This window comes from Pleurodeles waltl, chromosome 5, assembly GCF_031143425.1.
Source record: "Pleurodeles waltl isolate 20211129_DDA chromosome 5, aPleWal1.hap1.20221129, whole genome shotgun sequence".
NCBI classification, from domain to species: Eukaryota; Metazoa; Chordata; class Amphibia; order Caudata; family Salamandridae; genus Pleurodeles; species Pleurodeles waltl.
The window spans coordinates 211595118-211619288 of NC_090444.1; the positions used below are offsets into that span (position 1 = coordinate 211595118).

Here is a 24171-nt window from a genome sequence, read left to right on the forward strand (position 1 = left end):
CTGCATATTTGTAGCAAGTCGCACGGAAGGGAGTTGAATTTTAAAGATTATTTTTAAGTAGTCTGACGAACTAATGTATGACTTTAAAATCATTAATACAATCTTTATAAACACAAAGTCAGCATTTTTCCATTGTTAAACGTGGCGCAATTACTTATTTGGATCAGTGTAAGTCACAAACTGGTGAGACATTAGTAAGAACTAGACATTAGTAAAAAAAAATATATATATATATATATATTAGTAAGAATACAACTTCTAACTGTAGATCGCCACCTACTGGCAGGTAGGGAGAAACGCACAAGAGTGTAAGGAAGGGTTTGCCATCGACACACTTTTACTGTAAAGTATGCTTTCGAATATAATCTTCTGCTTTACTTCTACATTTTTTATTCCAAGACAGCATTGAACGGATCTGACTGAAAAGTAACTCGGACAGCCATACTTCTGTTTATATCATAAAGCATCACTCACTGCGTCAGAGCGTGGTACTACTCTTGTGGGCTGATGCAAGATGTGATTGACAATTTATCAAGCCAATGCCTGCATGTTTCTATTCCAAACAAGCCAATGGCAGAAGGATGCTGAACCGAAACCCTGTGCCATTCATGACGAATATGTTCGTCATGAATGGCACAGGCGTCATACATCTCAAACTTAAAGTTACATACTCCTGGAAAAGTTTGCAATTCTATTCATGCAACGACTAACCTGTTAAAGTCTGCTTTTTGGGTTCAATGGGCACCGTTTAGTTCAAGATGAAGCCATCGAGTTACACCAACACGGTAGGAATTTTAGTAAACGGGCAGCCTCTTGGTGACCGCGGCCTCAATGAGAAGGATTCTTGCCTAGCATTTCACTAAGAAGGAAGCGGTCACTGGAGTGCATGGGTGAATAATACTGAAAAAGAGAGAAGTTAAGACTGCACTGAAATGTTTCTCAGGCAGGCACTCACCCCACCTAGCCTCAGCACCTAGCTGTAACCTCCCCTCTTGGTCCAACACTATGGCCTGCTCCTAAAGATCGCAATCTAGGAATCGTGTTTAAAAACAAACTCTCTGTCCAAAAGCAGGTCCCCAACAGCATCAGCTCTCACCAAAACCAAGTAGGGAAATACTCTCTGTGTGGGCCTCTTTAAAGACTTAACTCAAAAAAGTGCTTTAAAACAAAGCACCCAGAGCTATTTCACCCTCGAGGCAACAGACCACATCCAATTTCAACTGAAAAGACACTTTAAAAAAATCCAAGATTGGAGGCTTGGCATAATGAGGATGTCACAATAAATGACACAAGGTATGCTTTTGCTTTCCCTTATTTCAGAATTAGGGAGTTTTCAACGTAGAATAAAAAACAGTCACTTTAAGAAAATAGAACAATTTTAATTTATCAGTCAGATTAAGTATGGAAATATTTCCATTCAACAGTCAGGCTGGGCATGATTCTAATGCAGTGCAGCATCATGATCAACAGCTCCATTTCTACGGCTTCCCAGCGACGTCATAAGGCTGTCATCAAAGGCTGGCTTTGAAAGGCCGCAGGAATGGGCTGCAAGAACAGTTGTCGCTAAAAGGCACTAGCCCACCCCCTAAATTGGTAGGGCAGGTAGGCAAACGTCCTCCGAATGTCAAAATATAAAATTATTTTCTTCAAATTATTGTTTGCCAAGGCACCAAATTTGTAGCCCTACTTCTAATTCACACGTGCCTATGTCTACCCATCCTCCAGCCCCTGTGAAGGGGCAGCCTCAGCAGCATCTGAAGGACACTTAATCCACCCATAGTGTGCATCTGGGTGCTTCATCGAGTCCTTCCAGAGACGCTCCAAGGAGCAAACAGAAGATACCGCTATAATCATGCTGAGGACTAAAAATGGTTGCATGCAACTGGAAGCTCTGGATTATTAAAGCATTCCTTAATTCTCAAGTAGCACAGTTGGAATTATTACCTAAAAGAGGTAGGGAAAGGTTTTACCTTTCGCCTTAAAGCGTTGCTGGATGTCAGCTTACAGTGTCCTTGGTTGGAACAAGTTTTCAACTTCTGAGGGTTCACTTGATAACTAACAATTAATACTTAAACAATTATTTGGGGCTGTAAATCATTTCATTATCCCATGGGTCAAATACGACACGTATCCATCACAGGCTGCCAACGTGTGCAAATACATGTGCAACCCTTGCTCTAAAAAGGCCTTACCACAGTACAACTCACATGACGAAACACAATGTTCTAGACATAGATACTTTCCACATCCAAAAAATGTGAACCGTTTGTGTGCTTGCCACGTAGAACAGATGTAAAAGTGAATAAGCGCTGGTAGGCTTAGATCTATCTCTCACCTAACATACATCTGCAGTATCATTGAAAAAACAGTCTGTGTTCAATCCAAGATCACATCAGTGCTAGCCATCTCCTGTACAACTATCAGTCAAACTTCATCACAGAGACTGCCAACTTATACATTGTAGACAATGCCCTCTTGACCACTGGTGAGGATGATTCCAGCCTTCTGATGTTGTTGGACCTCTCAGCTGACTTTGACAAAGTGGGCCATCCCACCCTCATACACACTCTTTTGTTGTGAACGGTATTTGACAGAAATAGCCTTCATTAGTTCTCCTCCTACATTTCCAACCAACACCAGTTTGTTCACATGGGCACTTCCAGGTTACAAAATACATGGAATCCCCCAAGGTTCCATAATGTCTTGTCAATTTCAACCTTTACATGAAGACTTGCTCTACTCACAGATAACAGCATCAAGAATCATCAATATGTCAATGATACACAACTCTACTTGAAAGTCTTTTCTACGTTGGTAATCCAATGCCTTAAACATTGCTTGCAAATCCTCCAAACGTAGATGTGCAACGCCTACCTAAAGCTCAATCTGACTAAAAGAGAATTGCTATTTACCAAGAACAGCAAACAAGATATAGTACAAACCTGTCTGACTAACATGAACCATAATGGCTTGGCACCCTAACTCTCACCAAATTACAAATCACTTTGGATTCACCTTGTACACCCACCCGTCCGTTAAGGAACACATTACCAAAAAAAACAACAACAAAAAACAAAGAGAGCCTGGTACCAGTACTCTCTTCTAAAGAAAGTCAAAAAAGTGACTTCAGAATTGCTGTTCAATCCCTTGTACTCTTACATATGGGTGGTGGTAATTCCCTATGCCAAGGCCTCCCATGCTCCAAACTGACACCCGTTAGGCTCCACTTGCCAGCCCACACCATCTTCAAAACCAGGTGCATCATTTACAAAGCCATACAGCACACTAGGGCAACACCCAGGAGACTGGATATGAACATAAACACACAAAACAATCCCCTGAAGGAGAACATTTATACTTAGTACTTTGTTTGGGGGGAAAGCAGTATAAAATATATCTGACTTCCTTGTTACCATATGTAGTGAACAGCAGTTGAACAGTGTGTTATATTAGAAAGGCAGCGTACATCTCAATGTCCAAAATCCACAGCTAGGCACTTTGCAAAAAACAGGTTAGCTTTCTTTGGGAAAATGTGATGTGTCCATGTTGTGTTTTGGGGCATTTCCTGTCGCCAGCACTAGGCCTACCCACACAAGTGAGGTACCATTTTTATTGGGAGACTTGGGGGAATGCTGGGTGGAAGGAAATGTGTAGCTCCTCTCAGATTCCAGAACTTTCTATCACCGAAATACGAGGAAAAAGTGTTTTATTTTGCCAAATATTGAGGTTTGCAAAGGATTCTGGGTAACAGAACCTGGTGAGAGCCCCACAAGTCACCCCATCCTGGATTCCTCTAGGTGTCTAGTTTTCAAAAATGCATAGGTTTGGTAGGTTTCCCTAGGCTAAGCTAGAGGCCAAAATCCACAGCTAGGCACTTTGCAAAAAAACATGTCAGTTTTCTTTGGGAAAATGTGATGTGCCCATGTTGTGTTTTGGGGCATTTTCCTGTCGCGGGCACTACGTCTACCCACACAAGTGAGGTACCATTTTTATCGGGAGACTTGGGAGAATGCTGGGTGGAAGGAAATATGTAGTTCCTCTCAGATTCCAGAACTTTCTGTCACCGAAGTGTGGAAAAAGTATATATTTGTTTGCCAAACTTTGAGATTTGCAAAGGATTCTGGGTAACAGAGCCAGTTGAGAGCCCTACAAGTCACCCCATCTTGGATTCCCCTAGGTGTCTAGTCTTAAAAAATGCACAGGTTTGCTAGGTTTCCCTAGGTCCCGGCTGAGCTAGAGGCCAAAATCCACAGCTAGGCACTTTGCAAAAAACAGGTGTTTTCTTTGGGAAAACGTGATGTGTCCATGTTGGGTTTTGGGGCATTTCCTGACGCCGGCACTAGGCCTACCCACACAAGTGAAGTACCATTTTTATTGGGAGACTTAGGGGAATGCTGGGTGGAAGGAAATGTGTGGCTCCTCTCAGATTCCTGAACTTTCTATCACCAAAATGTGAGGAAAAAGTGTTTTTTTGCCACATTTTGAGGTTTCTGGGTAACAGAACCTGGTGAGAGCCTCACAAGTCACCCCATCCTGTATTCCTCTAGGTGTCTAGTTTTCAAAAATGCACAGGTTTGGTAGGTTTCCCTACGTGCAGCTGGAGCTAAAGGCCAAAATCCTCAGCTAGGCACTTTGAAAAAAGAGGTCAGTTTTCTTTGGGAAAATGTGATGTGTCCATGTTGTGTTTTGGGGCATTTCATGTCGCGGGCGCTAGGCCTACCCACACAAGTGAGATACCATTTTTATCTGGAGACTTGGGGGAATGCTGGGTGGAAAGAAATTTGTGGCTCCTCTCAGGTTGCAGAACTTTCTGTCACCGAAGTGAGTGGAAAAAGTATTTTGTTCTCTGCCAAATTGTGAGGTTTGCAAAAGATTCTGGGTAACAGAACCTGGTGATAGCCCCACAAGTCACCCCATTCTGTGTTCCCCCAGATGTCTAGTTTTTTAAAATGTATAGGTTTGGTAGGTTTCCCTAGATGCTGGTTGAGCTAGAGGCCAAAATCCACAGCTAGGCACTTTCCAAAAAAACACGTCAAATTTCAATGTAAAAATGTGATGTGTCCATGTTGCGTTTCATGTAGCGGGCATTAGGCTTACCCACGCAAGTGAGGTATCATTTTTATCAGGAGACTTGGGGGAACACTGAATAGCAGAACAAGTGTTATTGCCCCTTGTCTTTCTCTACATTTTTTCCTTCCAAAGGTAAGATAGTGCGTAAAAAAAAGACGACTATGTGAGAAATGCCCTGTAATTCACATGCTAGTATGGGGACCGCAGAATTCAGGGATGTGCAAATAACCACTGTTTCTCAACATGTTATCTTGTGTCTATTTTGGAAATACAACGGTTTCCTTGATACCTATTTTTCACTCTTTATATTTCACCAAATAAATTGCTGTATACCGGGTATACAATGAAAACCTACTGCAAGGTGTAGCTCCTTTATTGGCTCTGAGTAGCTAGGGTTCTTGATGAACCTACAAGCCCTATATATTCCCGCAACCAGAAGAGCCCAGAAGACGTAACGGTATATTGCTTTAGAAAATCTGCCATAGATGGAAAAAGTTTTAGAAGAAAACGTGGACAGAAATGGCTCTTTTTATTTATTTTTAACCTCAATTTCAATATTTTTTTTTAAAAAACTTTTAGCTGTTACTTTCTGTAGGAAAACCTTGAAGGATCTACAACTTACTGCATTCAGAATTGAGTCTACTTTTTCGGAAATGTTCAGCTGTCCAATATCCAGCATTGGTTTCACACCCATTTCTTGCACTAGCTGGCAAAGCAAAAAAATAGTAAAAATGGGGTATGTCCCAGTAAAATGCCAAAATTGTGTTGGAAAATGTGTTTTTGATTCAAGTTTGCCTGTTCCTGAAAGCTGGGGACGTGGTGATTTTAGCACCAAAAAACATTTGTTGATGCCATTTTCAGGGAAAAAACCATAGGCTTTCTTCTGCAGCCCTTTTTTCCCCCTTTTTTTTTTTAAATTACATTTTCGCTGCATTTTGGCTAATTTCTTGGTCTCCTCCAGGGGAACCCACAAACTCTTGGTACCTCTAGAATCCCTAGGATGTTGGAAAAAAAAGGATGCACCTTTGGCATGGGTAGCTTATGTGGACAAAACATTTTGAGGGTCTAAGCGCGAACTGCCCCAAATAGCCAAAAAAAGTCCTGACACCTGAGGGGGGAAAGGCCTGGCAGCAAGAGGTTAATAAATACATTTTGCAGAGTAAAGTTGCATTAATGCTGTGCAATATGTTAGTAGGCACGTGGGCAGTTCCATGAACAACCCACAAAAGAATTAACCCCATGGAGGTTCAGAGTAGGTCTGATCCTGTGAATGGTGATACTGTAGTTGAAGCTGATGTACATAAGCCCTATGATGAAAATGAAGCTACTTGTCTGTCCCCCAATGGGCCTGCAGGTTTTACCTCACGAGTATTTCCAGCATCGATTTATGGCCAACCTGCTTTACAAGCAAACGATCTTCCGTCTATATGTACTGTGGATCAAAATATCGCTCACCAGTTATACACATTGATTATGATGCTCTCACAAACTACCTTATGTATCATTTGCAGTTCCTGTTGCAGCATTGTTTTTACCAACTTATGGAAAGATTGTCTGTAACTGAAGTCAAGCTTTGCTTTGCTGGGAACTCTATTCAACGTTCAGTGTCCATCCCTTCTACCTCTTGCACTGCTGCTGTACATATTGGTCTCAGTCCAACTGGCCAATTTGTGAAAAGGAGGAGGAAGGTGGACCCCCATGGCTACTGGCCTGTATCATTAATAACCTCTATTGTAAAGGTCGCTGGATGAATTATTATGAATAGTTACAAGACTAGGCTCAGGATAAGGGTATTTTGGAGGAATCTTAGGCTTCGGAGCTGCTTTGGGCATTACTGAACAATGTATAGCTGTACATCTTCAGATTAGTACACACACACACTGATGTGACAGGGGTCGTGCTCATCTAGCATTTATGGACCTTAGATAAATATTTGATTGCATGAATAGGCTTAAACGCTAGAACACGCTTGCCCTAGTGGGTGTGGATGCTGATACTATCGATTTCCTGGGATCTCACTACAAAGGCTAGATGTGTTCCCGACAGTTAGTGTACCAATTGTTCTAGACTTCCCAATGGACTAAGGCGGGGTCGCCCTTTGGCAGCCTGTTTTTCATGCTTTGTACAAATTAACTTGAGGACTGCCAACAGAAGCATAGTCCTAATCCTCCTCACTTGGGCAACACATTCATTCATGTCCTGCTTTTCATACATTATGCATGCTAACGGACAAAATATAATATTAGCTAGTTGTGTTTCCTTTGCATACGGCTAAAATCCTAACACAAAGCTATCTAGAACTCATACAATAATTCTAGGCCTTGTGACTCAACGAGTAGACCCTCGTGTTAAAAACAGGCATCCAAGAAAAACTCAATTCTTGGCTGATACCTTTGGCAACTCCTCCTGCTAGACTGACGTGTTACACTCATAAAGGCTCAGATTTATTCAGTCACTGGGTGCTTTGTCCAGTTTTGGCACTTGACTAAGTAATAACTCCTAAACCATAGGTTAGGTATTCATAGAAGTAAATGTGTATAATGAGCCTGTTATTGCGTGGGTGCTGGGTGTATGTTAACACAAGCTGAGGAAAATAAGTTTCTTTAGGTGGGATTTGAGGCCTGACAATACATTTCCTATTTTAATTGACACAAAGAATTGGGTTATGTTATCGGAGGACACCATTCAGTTGGTGCACCTTCTGTTGTAGGTGTGGATCATGACTAACCTTGTTGCCCCAGTTAAACATGAAAATATCATGAACTATTTAAAATATGACATATATTTAAGATCCCTGTAGTTAAAATACACTCAGGATATCAGTTCACAATTAGGAAGACCACAGTCTTTTGTGAAAATGGATTAGAAAATGGTGTAGGGCAGTGGTTCACAACCTGTGGTCCAGGGGACACCTGGGGTTCTGCAAAACCTCCTCAGGGGGTCCGCGACTGCTTAGAAAATGAAATAATATTAACATATTAGGTCCCCAGCTTTCAGTAATGACTCGTTGGGGAGGTCTCCCAATTCTAATAATGTTCCAGTGGGGGCCCTTGAATTCCAGTAATGATAAAGTGGGGGTCCACAGAAGTCAAAAGGTTGGGAACCACTGGTCTAGGGATGCTTTTTGGCATGGAAGTCTGACAAGAGATTGCACAGAACTGCCCAGACCATCTGTTACTTTTTTTTTGTTGCAAAAACCAACACGGGGTGTGGCGCTGTATCTTTGTCTGGTACTGGATATTTATGAACGGGAGTCACTTACCATATTCAGAATGGGCATTGTCCATGATGTGTTGATGTTCTCTAAGGGCTTGATTACTTGAATCCCTTGGTCTCTGAAATCACCCTAATGCATGGTACCTTTATCAGTGGCTATTTAAAAAAATACACACTTTTCTATTGCACCTCTATTGAGATCTGGTGGTTTCAGAACTCATAGATCCACATTATTTATTTGCAAATGGCTGTACATCCACTGATCTGCAATTGTGTAGGTGGGTTTAGGCTGTTTTTATAAGATCAGGGCTAATATTTGTGACTGAATGGTTTGTGATTTTAGAGATTAAAATGCTATGTGTAACTTTAGTTTTTTTGTATGTATGTTTTTATTTACTGTGTTTCTATGGTTGAATTTGTTTGAAAAAAATAAACAGAATTGACCGAGGTGGAAAGTGATACTGGGATTGATTTTCTGAAAAACAACAAGAGCTGATGAAACATCAAAGTGCAACATGATGAAAAGACTGAATGAAATTAGGTAAAAAGAGCAGTAAGATGAGTACTAAGAAAATAGAAATGGGAACGTTCTTTCACAATGGTCTGAGCCTATCAACGTAAATAATGAGTACTGAATTTGAGGTTGTGCGAGTGAGTCACACTGGAATAACGAGCAGTGAATGCATGAGGGTAATGAGATTGTTTTCTTGGATGTGTCTGATTATGAAGTGCAGCTAGAATATAGTAGAAGTTCCAGCAACGAAGATGAAATGAAGGCATCCCAGGCTTCCATTTCTACACAAACTAATCAGAGTGAGAGGTCAATAGTGAATGTTCAGACCAAAAGAAGTAGCAACTGTGGAGATTTACTCCTGTGTAATTCAATGACTATGGGCCACATGTACGTATGTTAGGAATTGCGATTTCCTAATTGCGATACCATGGAAATCGCAATTTCCAGTGTACGAACCTCTATTGAGTTCCATTTGTGATTCCCAGTGGGTCGCACATAGACATAACTCCTTAATATGTATGAGGTAGGTCGCAATTTGTGACCCATTGGGAATTCCAAAAAACACACGGATGGTGGTCTGCTGGGAACAGAAGACCACCATGTCCATGTTTACTTTTAAATATAGCAACTTTTTTATATTTTTGAAGCGTAGCCCGTTTTCCTTAGAGGAAAACGGGCTGCATCTCAAAAAGGAAAACGAAACGTTTCAGTTTCATTTTTGAAGCGCAAGCAGTGGTCAGTGGGACCACTCCCTGCCCTTAACAAACATGTCCACATGCATTCACAAAGAGGAAGGGGTCCCCCGGGGACCCCTTCCTATTTTCGAATGGGTCACCACCAACTTTCTATGGGCAGTAAACTGTGAATGTTTTGCAACTGCACTTTGGTCGCAAAACATTCGTACATTTCTTTCAGATTCAATATTAGGAAGGGACGCCCTCAACATGTCTCTTCCTATTACAAAATCACAAACCCAAATTGCTTTTGTGCCAGTAGCGACTGGAAAAAAGCTTCGTACATGTGGCCCTATATTTGTAAGAAGGCAACTCCCTGAATGATTATTTGTACTGTGTGTTTATATATGTTTCTTTATTGTTTTGAGCTAAAAAAAAATGAAAGGGCGTGTGGTAACAAAGTTTTACCTGTTGGTGGAATAATGATGATGATGCAGTAGAATGCTGTGGGGTTGAATACAAAACCTGTTGTTATTCAGCTGGGCTAGAGTTGGTTGGCTTAGCTCTTAGTGGCTGTAAGAAGCTCTGAGGAGGGGTCCTGATGTAACACAGTTTCTTGAACAAACATGGTATTCACTAACCTGCTCTGCAGAGCATCTTTCAATATATTGTTTCCTTAAGTACCACTGACTACAGAAAGAATAGTGCGAGTACTCAGTGGCGTAGCGTGGGGGGTGCAGGGGGGGCCGGCCGCACCGGGCGCAACATCTTGGAAGAGACTAAATCCACGGGTTAGGGGGCGCAAATTACTTGCCTTGCCCCGGGTTAGGGGGCGCAAATTACTTGCCTTGCCCCGGGTGCTGACAACCCACGCTACGCCACTGCGAGTACTGCAATAATTGTCTGCACATCCCACTGCACGAGGGACATGAAAAGTACTGAAAAAATAAAAGAACAGCTCTTGAATCTCAGCAAACCACTTCTCTGAAACCTCAATGTTTTCTGAAGCTCAGAGATGACAATTAGGACTGCTTTACATGTTTTGTAATCTTACAATAAAACCCAGAAAATATGAGCTCTTTCTTTGGCAGTGTTGAACCTCTCATTTCAGGTCTGACCTGCAATGATCACAAAGAAAAACTCAACTTCTATTAAGTAAAACTAAGGGCGAAGGGGGTCCTTGAGTGGCTTCTAAAAGCGGGTTTTGTGTCGTGCAATGCTTCCGTATCTCTCTTTTCTATGCAGCACAAAAGGCCATTTACTCCCCAACAATGGCTCAATTATGAACAGTCTCTTGCATGACAGGACCAAGATTTCTTTGAATATCAGACACTGCATTAACTTGAATGAAAGTATGTCATCCGAGCTACAAGGGGAAATGAAAGCTGCTAATCGACTTTTCAAGAGAAACGTTTGAGGCGATTGATCTAACCTGGGGCGCAGTAGAGTCGCTCCATGGCATCATTGTCGCAGGCGTCTTCCACATCACTCCACCTGCTAAAATACGTTAGCTGAATGTGTCCTAAAAACAAAACGACAGGAGAAATCAAAACATTTTTCCCTTCCATTTTCTGCAGAAGTGAACTGTAATTACTCCTTTTGTAGATAAAAACAGTATCATTAAGAATAATGGCATCATTAAGTACTAGAAGCTATTACTGCGGGTGAATTTGCAGCGCTGATAATGAAGCTCTAGACAGGAAATGAAGATACTAATTACAAGATAAAACGCCTCCTCAGTTAATTGGAAGCAACAGCGACTAAAAAGAAATGCATTTGCAAAAGTTCCTGACCTCTATCATTCAATAAGATGTTGTTTGGGTTCAAATCGCGGCACACAATTCCTTCTCTGTGCAAAGCGTCAAGGGCTACGACAATTTGTGCAGCCCATCTCTGAATGCAATCCTCTGGGATGGAGAACTGGGAGGTTAGTGCTAATCTCTTGTCAAGGTCCTGGAACATCTGATGGATCTCCTTCTCGGCTTCTTGTGCGCTTCGGCCACCACATGCGGACTTGGGGTCTTCATCTTTGGCCTCAAATGAGAATGTATCTTTAGGCCCCTCATCAACTAGATCGCCGACTCTGTCTACAGAGAGAAATGGGACTTCCTTGATTGAAGACACCGAACCAGCACTATCTTCTGTAGGGAGCACAAGTTGATGCAAAGAACTAAGGCTTGCATCTGTGTCTGCAGCGGTTAATGCTGGAGGTGCTGAATGTGTCCGAAGCCATCGAAGCGTAGGGTCTGGATCAACTAATGCAGAGGGAGCACAAAAAGGACTCGCAGAAGTGAGAATTGTCCCCAAAGCATCCTCTGAATGTCTTTTAGATATTTTACATACTTCATTTGTAACGAAAATATTAGGTTCCTGAATAACTGTGCTAATAAAAACTTCCTGAGTTGTATTAGTTTCTAAACTATGGTTTAATTGTAAGACATCCGGGGTCTCTAGCAGTCTGCTCTCCAACACATCAGTGTCAATCTTTGGAAACGTGTTTGGCTCGCACACAGATTCTGCTTCCTGCTGCTCTAATACACCGGGAAGGTTGACTAGCAGATCTGGTCTTCCCTCCTCGGTACTACTGACGTCATCAAAAGCAGCATCTTTAAAAGATATAACTGGCACGGAGTCATTTGAGCTCTTGCTTACTGTGTCATGGCATTGAAAGTCCACTATTTCAACTGTGGCCTCGAGGCTACTGGAACTACTTTCGTGACCTGGGACCAACATAAATGGCTTCAATGTTTCAGATTTTAAACTGTTCAATTTCTCTCCAAAGTCAAGGCCCATGAGGTCACTGGCACTATCTTTACTGTCGATTCGGAATAATTCCATGGGGCTGTTTCTGGACACGGTCAATGAGTCAGATATTTTTGTGGGAAGAATTGCTTCAGAGTCCCCCTCTCCAGCAAACAACATTAGATCCTTAGATACAAACGGAGAAGTGAGGCCATTGTCAACTGAGTGTTGCAGTGGTTGCAAGCTTCCTATATCTTTAATCAAACCCCCACTGTCAGCAAGCTTAGGGACTGCCCCTTCTTTCAAAGACTCAGGCTCAATCTTATCTTTCCCATATTCATTGCATAGTGTTAGATAACTTGTAGTGCATTCTTCTTCTGAACTTGACCCCGACTCTGCCCACTTCAGAGAACTTTCTTGCGGGACTTCTTCTTGCGTGCTGCTGTCATCTTGGGAACTAGCAGTGAGGCTGCTGTGCAAAGGTTCCACTTTAAGCATGCTCCCGCTTTCCCTTGAGTCAATGCTGCTACCAGTGTCCTTTGGACTGGGAGTCACAGCCTTCAAATAAGCTTCGGCACAATTTAAATGAGGTGCTTCATGAACATTAAAGCTTTCTTGTGGGCTCCTGTTGAGAAATTTACTGATGTAGGACCACAATTTACCACCTAGATAAAAAAAAAACATAGTAATTAGAAGGAGCATACTGTTTTGCACATAATACTAAATCAACAAAATCAGGAGTAATTATAAAAGGCAGAGCAAGTGTATGGCCTATATTCAAAGCTGGTGTGCAGGGCTGGGAACACTGCTAATAAACAACTAATTTTGCAATAAGGAAAATTACATCAATACTGTCACTGTTGTACATCAGTCAGGGTAAATCACAAAACTATTGCTTGGTTGTTCAGTTACATATTTTACATTGCTTTTTAATGATCGTAAACAATTCTCTTCCAAAATAAAAAAAAAACAATTCTATTTCAACTAAGACTTAATGGATCACTTACTCATGCATGGAAATATTTTTGCATTTGGATAATACAGATAATTTCAAATTGTGCCATAATGAGGATGTACCTTAGGACTTTATCCCTGCTAAGCAGGAGTAAAGTGCCTGTGCACCCTTTAAACATGGTTAAATTGGCATACCCCCGATTAATATATTTAGCTTGCTAATGCGCCCTAGTATGCGGTGTAAGAAATACACCCAGGGCCTCAAAGCTAAATGGCACAAGAGGACAGCAGCAACTATTGTGCCATCCAGAGAGTGGGCCTGTAAAACATGGCTTCAAGCCTACCCTGTGCAGCCTGATTGCAGCAGCCTAAAAACCTGCTGTCAATCTTGTTAAACTAATGCTTTACAATGCAGGAAATCTTGTTTTTAAATATGAAAGTCACTCTAAGTTCACCTTGTCCCCCACAAAGTAGGATGCCTGATATTTAAAAGAAGGATATGTGCAAAATTATTTTTTACATGTTCCTTCAATGACTGGCTGAGCTGTAGCTGGATCCTGGAAAATGTCAAAGTATGGATCTTTAATCTGTAACTTTTGGCAGGAAACAGCTAAAATAGTCACACAAAGACCAATTTTTATCATCTTTATTCAAAGTCCAAATAATTGGTAAAGTTATTTATATTTAGGAAGGCAACTTTTAGAAAGCTTAATTTTCCCTACCAGCAACTCCTTGGGGCTAGTTTGTATTAGCTGGCTAGCAGTTGTCCAAGAAGTGCTTGACCTTAATACGGATTGAAAACCACTTCACAAGCGGAACAATGGCTTAACAATGGTGACATAATGGATTGGCTGTGGGGCATTTAAACCCTATCAGCCTAAGAAGCTGGGGTGGCCTTGGAACTCTGTTAACTAGAAAGGAACAAAGGTAAGGCCTCCCACTCAGGGTTTAGAGTAGGAAGAGACTTGAAGAAGGGAAAGCCTTTGCCCCCAAGTCCCACACTAGCTAGCCTGGCTCCGAATCCAGTGTGAGGTAAGCTACTCCCAGAACTGCTTTAGAGTGAACAGAGGGGAAGGAACTGCCCATTTCCCTCTGGCCATACCTCTAGAACAGTGATACTTGAAGTACGGCCCAGGGGCTGCAAGTGGCCCTCCTGACCTTCATATACGGTCCCCTGCTGCATGACTGCTGTTTACTTGAGACAGCACTAAAATCCAGAAAGGTGTGAAATAAACGGGCAAGCATTTATTAATACATTAACCGAAGTAAAAGAAAAGAAGCAAATGGAGTGCCCTGCACCACTTAACTTTAGGAACATATTTGTTTTTAAAGACATTTTGAAACAAATGTGCAAACATATGATGCTGCTTCTTTAGTATTAAAAAAAAGTGTATTTCTTTAACATGCAGACATGTTTTACCTTACTACGTCAGAATATATCAGTGCATTCAGAAGTATTTTTTATAACTGATAGTTTTAAAAAACGAATGTAGTTACATTTATGCATCCTTCCACCCCAACAACAATGCCAATAGCGAACTAAAAGGTAAGTCAGTTGTCATATGGAACTCTCTGTGTGGCCTTGGTTGTTATTACACATGCACAACATTATAGTTTATTAAATCAGACACAACGAATTTTTTTGTACAGTGCATATCCTGAACTTGTATATTTCAGGGTGCTTTTATATGCCATAATGAAGATAACGGAGGCAAAATGAAATTACACAATTGCCTAGAATCACACAATTTAGTTTAGTGGGGAACCCGGGATTTATACTAGGTGTTCTGATTTCACATTTCACATTCAATTCAATTTCATTCCAATGCAGTAATCTGGGTACTTTTTTTTTTTGTATATACTTGACTCTCTCAATGTAGCAATTGCAAGCAGAGAAGGCTTACCCCAAGGTGAGGTAGAGGGATAGGGATTCAGAGACAGCATAACACAGTATTGTAAAATCTATGCCTTATTAGAGAATATGGACTTAATTTAGAGGAGAGTGAGGAATGCAACATTCAAAATAACTCAATGACTCACTGACCACACCATGATTCACTTCACCGCACCTAAACCCCTCCCCCCAACAAAGCCCCACTCCTACCATGCTGACACCAATGTGGCCCTCAAGCACACCACTGACCATACTTTTAGGCCCCTGGGATAATGTTTGTGAGTACCCATGCTCTAGATGAACACAAGAGCTCTACACAAGGGAGGAAGCATTTCCCCATGTTGGATTTTAGGAGTGAGTTGCACTGTAGGATCTTATGTAAAAGAGCAAACAAGAACCTGCTGAAAAAAGTGAGTAGGGTCAGCCCGGGGAACTTTTAGCTCTTTCATAAGGGAGGAGCTGGAGTTGCCCCTACCCACTAGCTAGTGCCAACCATAAATGCAGCATTTCAAGGAACTCCTCACAACACTTTCCGAACCTGCTGTATGTGACATGAGAGAAGCCCTGAGGACTAGACCTGCTCCCTCTTGTACCCAGGACAAAGAAGTGAACTCCAAGGACCAACAGAATCTGAACTGGGTCTTGCTGCTGGCCTCTGCTGGAGTGCATTATTGCCCCTAAATCCTGTTCCTGAGGTCCTGGGAGCTTTAGAAGTCTCCCAAAGGAACAGATCCAGTAACCCTGAAAAGTGAGGACATACAAAATGCTTGGATTTACAAGACTTCTGGAGCTGCCGGTGGATCATTGCAGCAAAGGTGTCCAATTTAAATATACCTTTCTCAGATACACCTTCAAAGCTTTCCCCAATAAAGGATTCTAAGCGCCATAAAAAGGGTTAAGTCAGAAGGTAAAATCTTTGACCAAGGCAAAACTAGACTAAGATTGGTGCTTAGAGCTTTTGGTGATAGTTTTTACTTAAAATATTCAAAATTCATATCTCTGGTTCCCTTATTGGATTTGTTTTATTTTTATGTCATTTTGTTGTTTTTCTAATTCAGGTATAGATTTTTATTCTTTGGCGTTTTGGCTTTATTACTGCTTTGCTTCTGCATAAATACTTTACAGATTTCCCTAAGTTAAGCCGGTGTTCTCTGAGCCATTGCTACTAAAGGATTGAATTTAGGACAACTTAGTGGCTTTGGGGGTTCACCCTGGCAAGTTAGTGTTATTATTCCTTGGTGTTGCGGACCTGTCAACTTGCGTGCAAAATCAGCCATGTGAGGAGGGGGAGTGGCCATGGAGGGGCGGGGCTTTATACCGAGAATGTCCTGAGAGGGCCTTCTTTGCCCAACCCCTACCCCCAACAACCTCCTCCTTCCACCAAAAAAAATAGAATAAAAGGTTCTTGAGGCTGCTGGTGATGTCCTGGGGTGTTTTTACACCCCCTTAATGGACATTGCCTGATTACAGCTTCAAAAGATGAGCTGGAAATCCATTCTCTGAAGTGGTTTTCAGCTCGCCTTGCCTGCCACTGTTTGAGTGCGGCTCCACACCGGGTGACCATGTGAAGGGAGCAGAAATCGTGTGACACACGGAGGCACGTGTGAGTTGGCAGGTATGGGGGGGGGGGCTGCTGCCCACCACAAATAATAATCCACTTTCTCACAAAAAGGCTGTATTCAAATTACTAGGCTACAAATTTGAGAGTGCTGGGCAGTTTAAATGTCATATCCTCAGGCAGATATTTACAGCTTCAAAAGCGATATGTAGATAGGCAACATTTGTTAGTAATTTGTGGATAAATGAATGGTTCACATGTGGATAAAGAAAAAATAAACATACTTGTTTTGAGTCAGTTCGGATATTATGGCACTAGACCATGATTCAGTAGGCATCTGGGCTTCAGTGATGTCTGCTAGGGGGTCACACAGGTTTGGGTAAGTGGCATATAGGTATTGCCGCTGGAATGCTGGATTTATTCTGGCAAGTGCTATTTTTACATAACCCTTTCTGCCTCTATGCTTCTCACCTCCTCCATTGGGTCATTTGTTTACCTCTCAGGGTATGTGACAATAAGTACTGTGGGTGTTAAAGGACCCCTAAACCTTTGACACACCAACAGTTCCGCTCAACAGAATGCCCACAATTTGAAGAACTGGAGACAGGGATAAACTTCAATTTTATGAGGCAGTGTGTCCCCAAGTTAAGGCACCTTCCAAAACATCAAAATATCAGAAAAAAACTCAATTAAATAAAGAGTCTACTCAATAACAGAGTTCTAGGTCAGTGGAATAGTTATAGGGTTTTGTTACAAAAATTCAGAAATAAGTGCTACAGAGTCATGAAGACTTTCAGCAGAGATTTACAGAGGAGTACAGAGTCAAAATTATTCCAAGTTCCAAGTAAGCAGCAAAACCTTGAGAGAATCAGGCAGCATCTCTATCATAGAAAAGATAGAAAAGATCTGATACACCCCAAAAATCGATGATTTTTATACATTACTTGCAGATATGAAATTAACAGAGCTGCAGAATAGCTGTGGTGTGATGGGAAGTGTTACTTCTTTAGCAAATGAGAGCACAATTCATAATTAACGTCAAACTGCCGTAGCACTTGTGCACTGTTCCACTATCTAATTCCACCCCTTCTATACTAATTACATTGCGAGATGGTGGAACATGGACAATAACATGTTACATCAATAAATAAGGCAGAATGAACCATTGAAAAGGCCTTGCGGTTACAGCTGCGGTTCATCGAAAGCAGCATAAACAATGACAGTGGAAATAAACAAATACATCTTAGCTTGACTGTGTGCTGCACTAATTGTAAGGAGAGAGGTGATCGATGGGAAAGGGCAGTGGGGGATCGCTCTTGGATATAATGGCTGACCGGCCCTAACTGAGGTCCTAGTTAACAAAGGTGAGTGAAACACTTTTTGTTTTAAAGATATCTGCATAATATTACTGCATTCATGTAAAACCAAGTGTAAAACCAACATTTTGTACATTAACAATGAACGAAAACACAAATGCACAAAAATCTGACAGTATGCAAATGGAGGTGAATCGAAAATTGTAAACTGTGCATTATTTTATCAACTTATCAGTGACAACAATGTTATAGAGGCATTCAAACCCAACTAATGGTAAGTCATCTTGCATTTGTCTGTGTTTCGCTAATAAAAACAATTTCAATTGGAACATAACTAAGAGACACTGTGGTAAGAGGTGCAGGCAAGGGGCACAAAGCTACTCAAGCTGGGTCTCGAAGATGGAGGCACCAACAAGACAGGAACACATCTGGAGATGCCGGCATTCCTGTACAAAGGGGGTGTGACCTAGCAGTTTGATCTGGACGGTACATTAAGGGGCGGCACCAAAGCTCATTTACATGTTGTTGGTTCCTGTCTGTACTGGAAGAGATGAGCCAAAAAAATGAATGGAACCCACCCATAATGAATATCAGTAGTTCGGAAAGATTCAAGAGTTTCCATCCATCACCTTCATGTGTTCTGCACTTGTGAAAGGCAAAACTCCCAGGTCCAGAATCCAGGGTGTTGTGCAATAAAGATATAGCAATGGCTGAAAGTGTTCTTTATCAACAGGGACGAGCTGGCTAAATGTTGTTTTTTAACTCCTATTAAAAGCCAATCTTGTATCATTCATCAAATGTCCACATATCATGGCTTCGCTCAAAATTTCGCAGAATGCGCAATTTCAGAACAGTTTTGTTTTATGGCAGCAACACAAGTGCTGCTTCCAGCTACGCGCGGCAGGTTGCAGAGCTACATATTCATTTGATATGCGTGCATTTATATGAGAAGCCACAGCGCATAAACATTCACATCATGCATTCATCACGGTTCTTCAATAATTGAACACAGAAGGCATGACCTTGTTGCAGGTTACTTCGCTCTCCGAGGAAATATTCTGCAACTACTACAGATGGGAGAAGTGCATTTACATGCAGGTGCCAGTAGACATATGAAAACACAAACTTTGTATGGCCACGGGAACTTGCTCTGCTTATGCAGCAGGCAATTCAGAAGCAACTGGGAGGCAAACGATTGTAGTTCTTCTGTGAACCCATATGTATCACCCACTGGCGTTTTCCTTCCAAATCACTAGTGACAGAACTGCGCAGAGCTAAGTGTTAGGCAAATATTCTGCTGCGAACAAAAAGAAGCAATTAATGAACTCTTGAGGGGATACACTATTTGCCATTCTTGCTACAAGCCCCTAACATGAACGTGAATTCTTGGCAAACAAGGGCAGAGAGATGGAAAGTGCTATCCCTCGAGCGGGCTTTAACGCAGATCTCAGTTTCTGCCAAATCAGGTGCCGTGTACCGCAAATTGCAAGCAATTCCTGCTAATGCTACCGAAGGTCAGACAAACCAGCTATCATTCTTCATCAGTTGTTGGCATCTTCTATGTTAACTACTTCATAATTTTCTGTCTCCACCCAACACATATTTAAAAGTTTAGTATGCGGTTAACAGCCAAGTGCCCTCATGTCCTGGCTTCTCAGCCAATAGTACTTTATATTCTGGATCTTGCTGCATCGCAACTAATATTAATAATAATAACTTGCCTTATGAAATAGCGCTTTGTCCTGCCCTGCTGCCATTTTTAAGCGCTGTAATTAACACGTGTTATTAATACCGAATTTAAAGGTACTCAGTTAACCGACCAGAAGAATTGAGGATTCAGTTTTCAGCAGTGAGTGTTCTAATTTACCAACCTGAAGAATGGTGGGATGAGTTTTCAGAAGAGACTGTTCTATACTAACTTACCCACTTGAAGAATGAAAGGTTCGGTTTTCAGCCAAGAATGTTCTATGCTAATCTACCAACCTGAAGAGCAGAAGGTTGGGTTTTCAGCAGAGGATGTTATACAGTAATTTACCCACTTGAAGAATGAAAGGTTGGGTTTTCAGCAGAGAGCATTCTACATTAATTTACCAACCTGAAGAGTGGTGGGTTGAGTCTTCAGCAGAAAGCATCTACAGTAATTTGCCATCCTGAAGCGTGGTGGGTTGAGTCTACAGCAGAGACCATCTACACCAATTTACCAACCTGGAGAGTGGTGGGTTGAGTCTTCAGCAGACAGCATCTACACTAATTTACCTACCTGAAGAGTGGTGGGTTGAGTTTTCAGCAGAGAACATTATATACTGATTTACCAACCTGAAAAGTAGTGGGTTGAGTCTTCAGCAGAGAGAGTCTACACTAATTTACCATCCGGAAGAGTGGTGGGGTGAGTCTTCAGCAGAGAGCGTCTACACTAACTTACCATCCTGAAGAAGGGTAAGTTGAGTTTTCAGCAGAGAGTGTTCTGCATTACTTTACAAACCTCATGAGTGGCAGGTTGAGATTTCAACAGGGAGCGTTTTACACCAATTTCCCATCCTGAAGAATGGCAAGTTGAGTTTTCAGCAGAGAATGTTCTACACTAATTTACAAACCTGAAGAATGTTGGGTTGAGTTTTCAGCAGAAAGCGTTCTATACTAATTTACAAACCAGAAGAGTGGTGGGTTGAGTCTTCCACACGGAGCGTTCCACACTAATTTAACAACTGAAATAATGGTCGCTTAAGTTTACATCAGACAGCGCTCTGCACTAATTTAAAAACCAGAAACACAGTGGGATGAGTTTACAGAGGAGTGTCCTATGCTGATTTACCAATCTGACGAATGGAAGTTTGGGTTTTCAGCAGAGAGTGTTCTACACTAATTTACCATCCTAATTAGTGTCTAGTTGAGTTTTCAGCAGACAGGGTCATACACTAATGTACAAACCTAAAGAATGGCAGTTGAATTTTCAGCAGAGAGCGTTCTACATTAATTTACCAACCGGAAGAATGGAAGGTTGAGTTTTCAGCTTTCAGCAGAGAGTGTTCTACGCTAATTTACCAACCTGAAGAGTGGTGGGTTGATTCTTCAGCAGAGAGCGTTTACACTAATTTACCAACCTGAAGAGTGGTGGGCTGAGTCTTCAGCAGAGAGCGTCTACACTAATTTACCATCCTGAAGAGTGGTGGGCTGAGTCTTCAGCAGAGAGCGTCTACACTAATTAACAATCCTGAAGAATGGTAAGTTGAGTTTTCAGCAGAGAGTGTTCTACACTAATTTACAACCCTGATGAGTGGCAGGTTGAGATTTCAACAGGGAGCGTTCTACACTAATTTACCAACCGGAAGAACGGAAGGTTGAGTCTTCAGCAGAAAGTGTTCTACACTAATTTATCAACCAGAAGGATGGAAGGTTGAGTCTTCAGCAGAGAGTGTTCTACACTAATTTATCAACCAGAAGAACGGAAGGTTGAGTCTTCAGCAGAAAGTGTTCTACACTAATTTATCAACCAGAAGGATGGAAGGTTGAGTCTTCAGCAGAAAGTGTTCTACACTAATTTATCAACTGGAAGAATGGAAGGTCGAGTTTTCAGCAGAGCGTCGTACACTAATTTACCAACCAGATAGTGGTGTAACGAAAGTTGAGGGGGCCACCCTGCAAAGTACGTGGATGGGGGTGCGGGGCCCTCCCGGCCTAGCACTTTACTCAGTGTACTGTGAGGGGCCACCTGAAGCTCACCGCCCTCCCCTAGCACCGCTGGGCTGCAAGGGCTAATGTGAAGCCACTGCAAGCGGAACAATGGTGGGATGAGTTTCCAGCGGACAGTGCTCTACCCTAGTTTACCAACCGAAAGAATGGTGGGGTGAGTTTTCAGTAAGCAGCATTCTGGACTAATTTACCAAACGTAAGAATGGTGGAGTGAGTTTTCAGCAGAGTGTGTTCTATGCTAATTTACCAACTAAACGAATGGAAGTTCTGAGCAAAGCATGTTCTACACTATTTTACCAAACGGAATACTGGAAGACTGAGTTTCAGCAGAGAGCGCTCAACAAACTGAATCGTCCTCCCATACTATTATGAGAGCATGCTTAAAGGACCTACAATACAAAGTGATGGATGTTGGCTAAAATGTCAGATCTTACTGAATGCATCACATGGCATGCGGCTGCTTTAGGCCTATGTAGACAGACGTTCAGATTCCCAGGAGAAATTAATTGGGCAGTACAGACTACTGGGAAGAAACCAAATTGGACAATTGCTGTTTTTAATTGGAAGGTATGTGACCGGGTGCTTCGTAAAATGGCGTCACAGCTAGCACACGCCATTCAACCACAGGGATAGATGAGGTTTGAAATCAACGAGGGCCCCTGTGTTCTCCTGCAAGAAAGGAAGCGCGGACTGACCTTCTGCGTGCTGCAGCACCAGGAAGACGGCCTCCTCGGAGATGATGTACTTGTGCAGGCACACCATGTTGGGCACGCAGCGTGGGATGACGGTCTTTCTGCTCCTGCTGTACTCGCTGCTCTTCCTGAGACCCTGGGAGAGAACAGAAAGGTCACTTGTACCCCGGCTGCCTTTGGAGCCTGCTGTGCCCCATGCACATCAGCCACTCGCCCGCGGCTCGTGCCCCTCCGTCCCGGGAGGCTGCGCTCGCGGCGTCTGGCGGGCTTCCAGAGGCGGAGGGCGGCACAGCGCGGCCATTACAGCAAATTACACGGGTCACCGTCTTTATTACAATCTCTCAGCCGACACCTTGCGTCGTTCGACTCGTGAACCCTTCTTTAACAGACACCGATAAAACTTGGGTTTAAAAATGGACGTTCAGGCCGCAGCGTCGTCGGTACCCTGTGCAGGTGCCCTGACAGGACCCGCCAGAGGGAGAATAAGAACGCTTCCGCGCATACTCGGGCGCCCATAAATCAAGCAAAATGTTAAGTAATGTAACCTGTGCGCATCAAGGCTTTACCACAAAGCTTTTTTACAAGTTTCCGTTGCACCTTTTGTGATGGATTCTGTGATTCAAGCCCTAATGAAAATCGAATGCTTGACAAGAAAGACTGTGATTGCGTAATTACGGTGTCGGTTATGCATCCCCATCAAAAACACACCAAAGGATTAGACTGTCTATTTAAAGTAGTCATGTGTTGTACATTTCTCACCAGAAGCGGCTCAATTCTGAGCCACCTGCCCTGCCTGCAACCGGCGTGTAACTGGTATCCATCAACTCTTGCTGCAGGAAAAGGTACAACTCAGTTAATCGCCCATACTAGGAGCATAAAAACCCTTTCTTTTCTGATGAATAATTCCACTCATTCATAGTGCCGGTATCTTGAATGGAGAGGATACTCCGGTACCCTGACCGAATTACACCTTTTCCTCCAGCACAGGATCTACTTCTAGTGAGCAACTTACTACTCACACCCTTTAATGGATCGTCTTCTCACTTAGTGGGGGGTGTTTTTTTATGGTGATGCACATGTGTGCTGTGCAGTAGTGATCTAATTTGAATCTCGCACACTAAAAAAGAGTGTAATCAATTCAATGTTCTTCTGATTCCTTGGTGGCCTCTATTTACGTGGATCCTCAAATGAAAACAGATATTTTTACCTTCTTTCCGTATGTCATTTCACACGGGCAAGGTATAGCCACATCTTTGTGTCCATTCATTTCTTTCCTTCTGTACCGATGCTGTGGACCAGTAAAGGCCACGACAGCTTGGGGGCAGAAACATGTTGACTTATCACTAGGAACCTGCATTGTATGTGTTTAGCTTTTTGTAGGTCCTATTTACCTGACCACTAGGGAGATCTACTTCAAATCATTTCTTCTCTTAAAGGAGCTCCAGTGGGAGCCCACGGTGAAGACCTTTTGGTTGCCATGGTAAAGAGGGACTCATGACAAAGCATGTCACCCTGATGGGTGAGCGCCTTTGCCATTTTTAGGGAATCTCCACGATAGCCACCACTTTTGAAAAATCCATAATATATTCATTAGGTCACCCAACCCAATCCTTGTCATAGTGTGAGATACTCCTCTGCCACTAAAGTATCGCCAATGACTTGTAAGGGTGGTACCTGACAGACCAAGAGAGGAAAGATCTTGCTATCTTTGTCATTCCGACTTCCAGAACAATGCCAGCTTTGTTCTGAAAGCCCCACAGCCACTAAGGAAAAGATCTTATTGCTGATACCCCCTTGAACAATTCTCTGTTTCATCTGAGCAACACACATTTCTTGAGATCAAAGTTTCTT

The 24171-nt window shown here is 42.3% G+C and overlaps 1 protein-coding gene across 5 annotated transcripts in view; it reads right to left on the reverse strand.

Annotated features, from left to right (window-relative positions):
• RPS6KC1 (ribosomal protein S6 kinase C1) overlaps positions 1 to 24171 on the reverse strand; it is a 546019-nt gene that overhangs the window by 161838 nt on the left and 360010 nt on the right. For all 5 annotated transcript variants that reach the window (XM_069233902.1, XM_069233905.1, XM_069233903.1 and 2 more), the window contains 3 exons: positions 22324 to 22456; positions 11268 to 12881; positions 10907 to 10996 (listed from right to left, as the gene is read on the reverse strand). In XM_069233902.1, the coding sequence (XP_069090003.1) occupies positions 10907 to 10996; positions 11268 to 12881; positions 22324 to 22456 (1837 nt within the window). The remainder of the gene's footprint in view (positions 1 to 10906; positions 10997 to 11267; positions 12882 to 22323; positions 22457 to 24171) is intronic.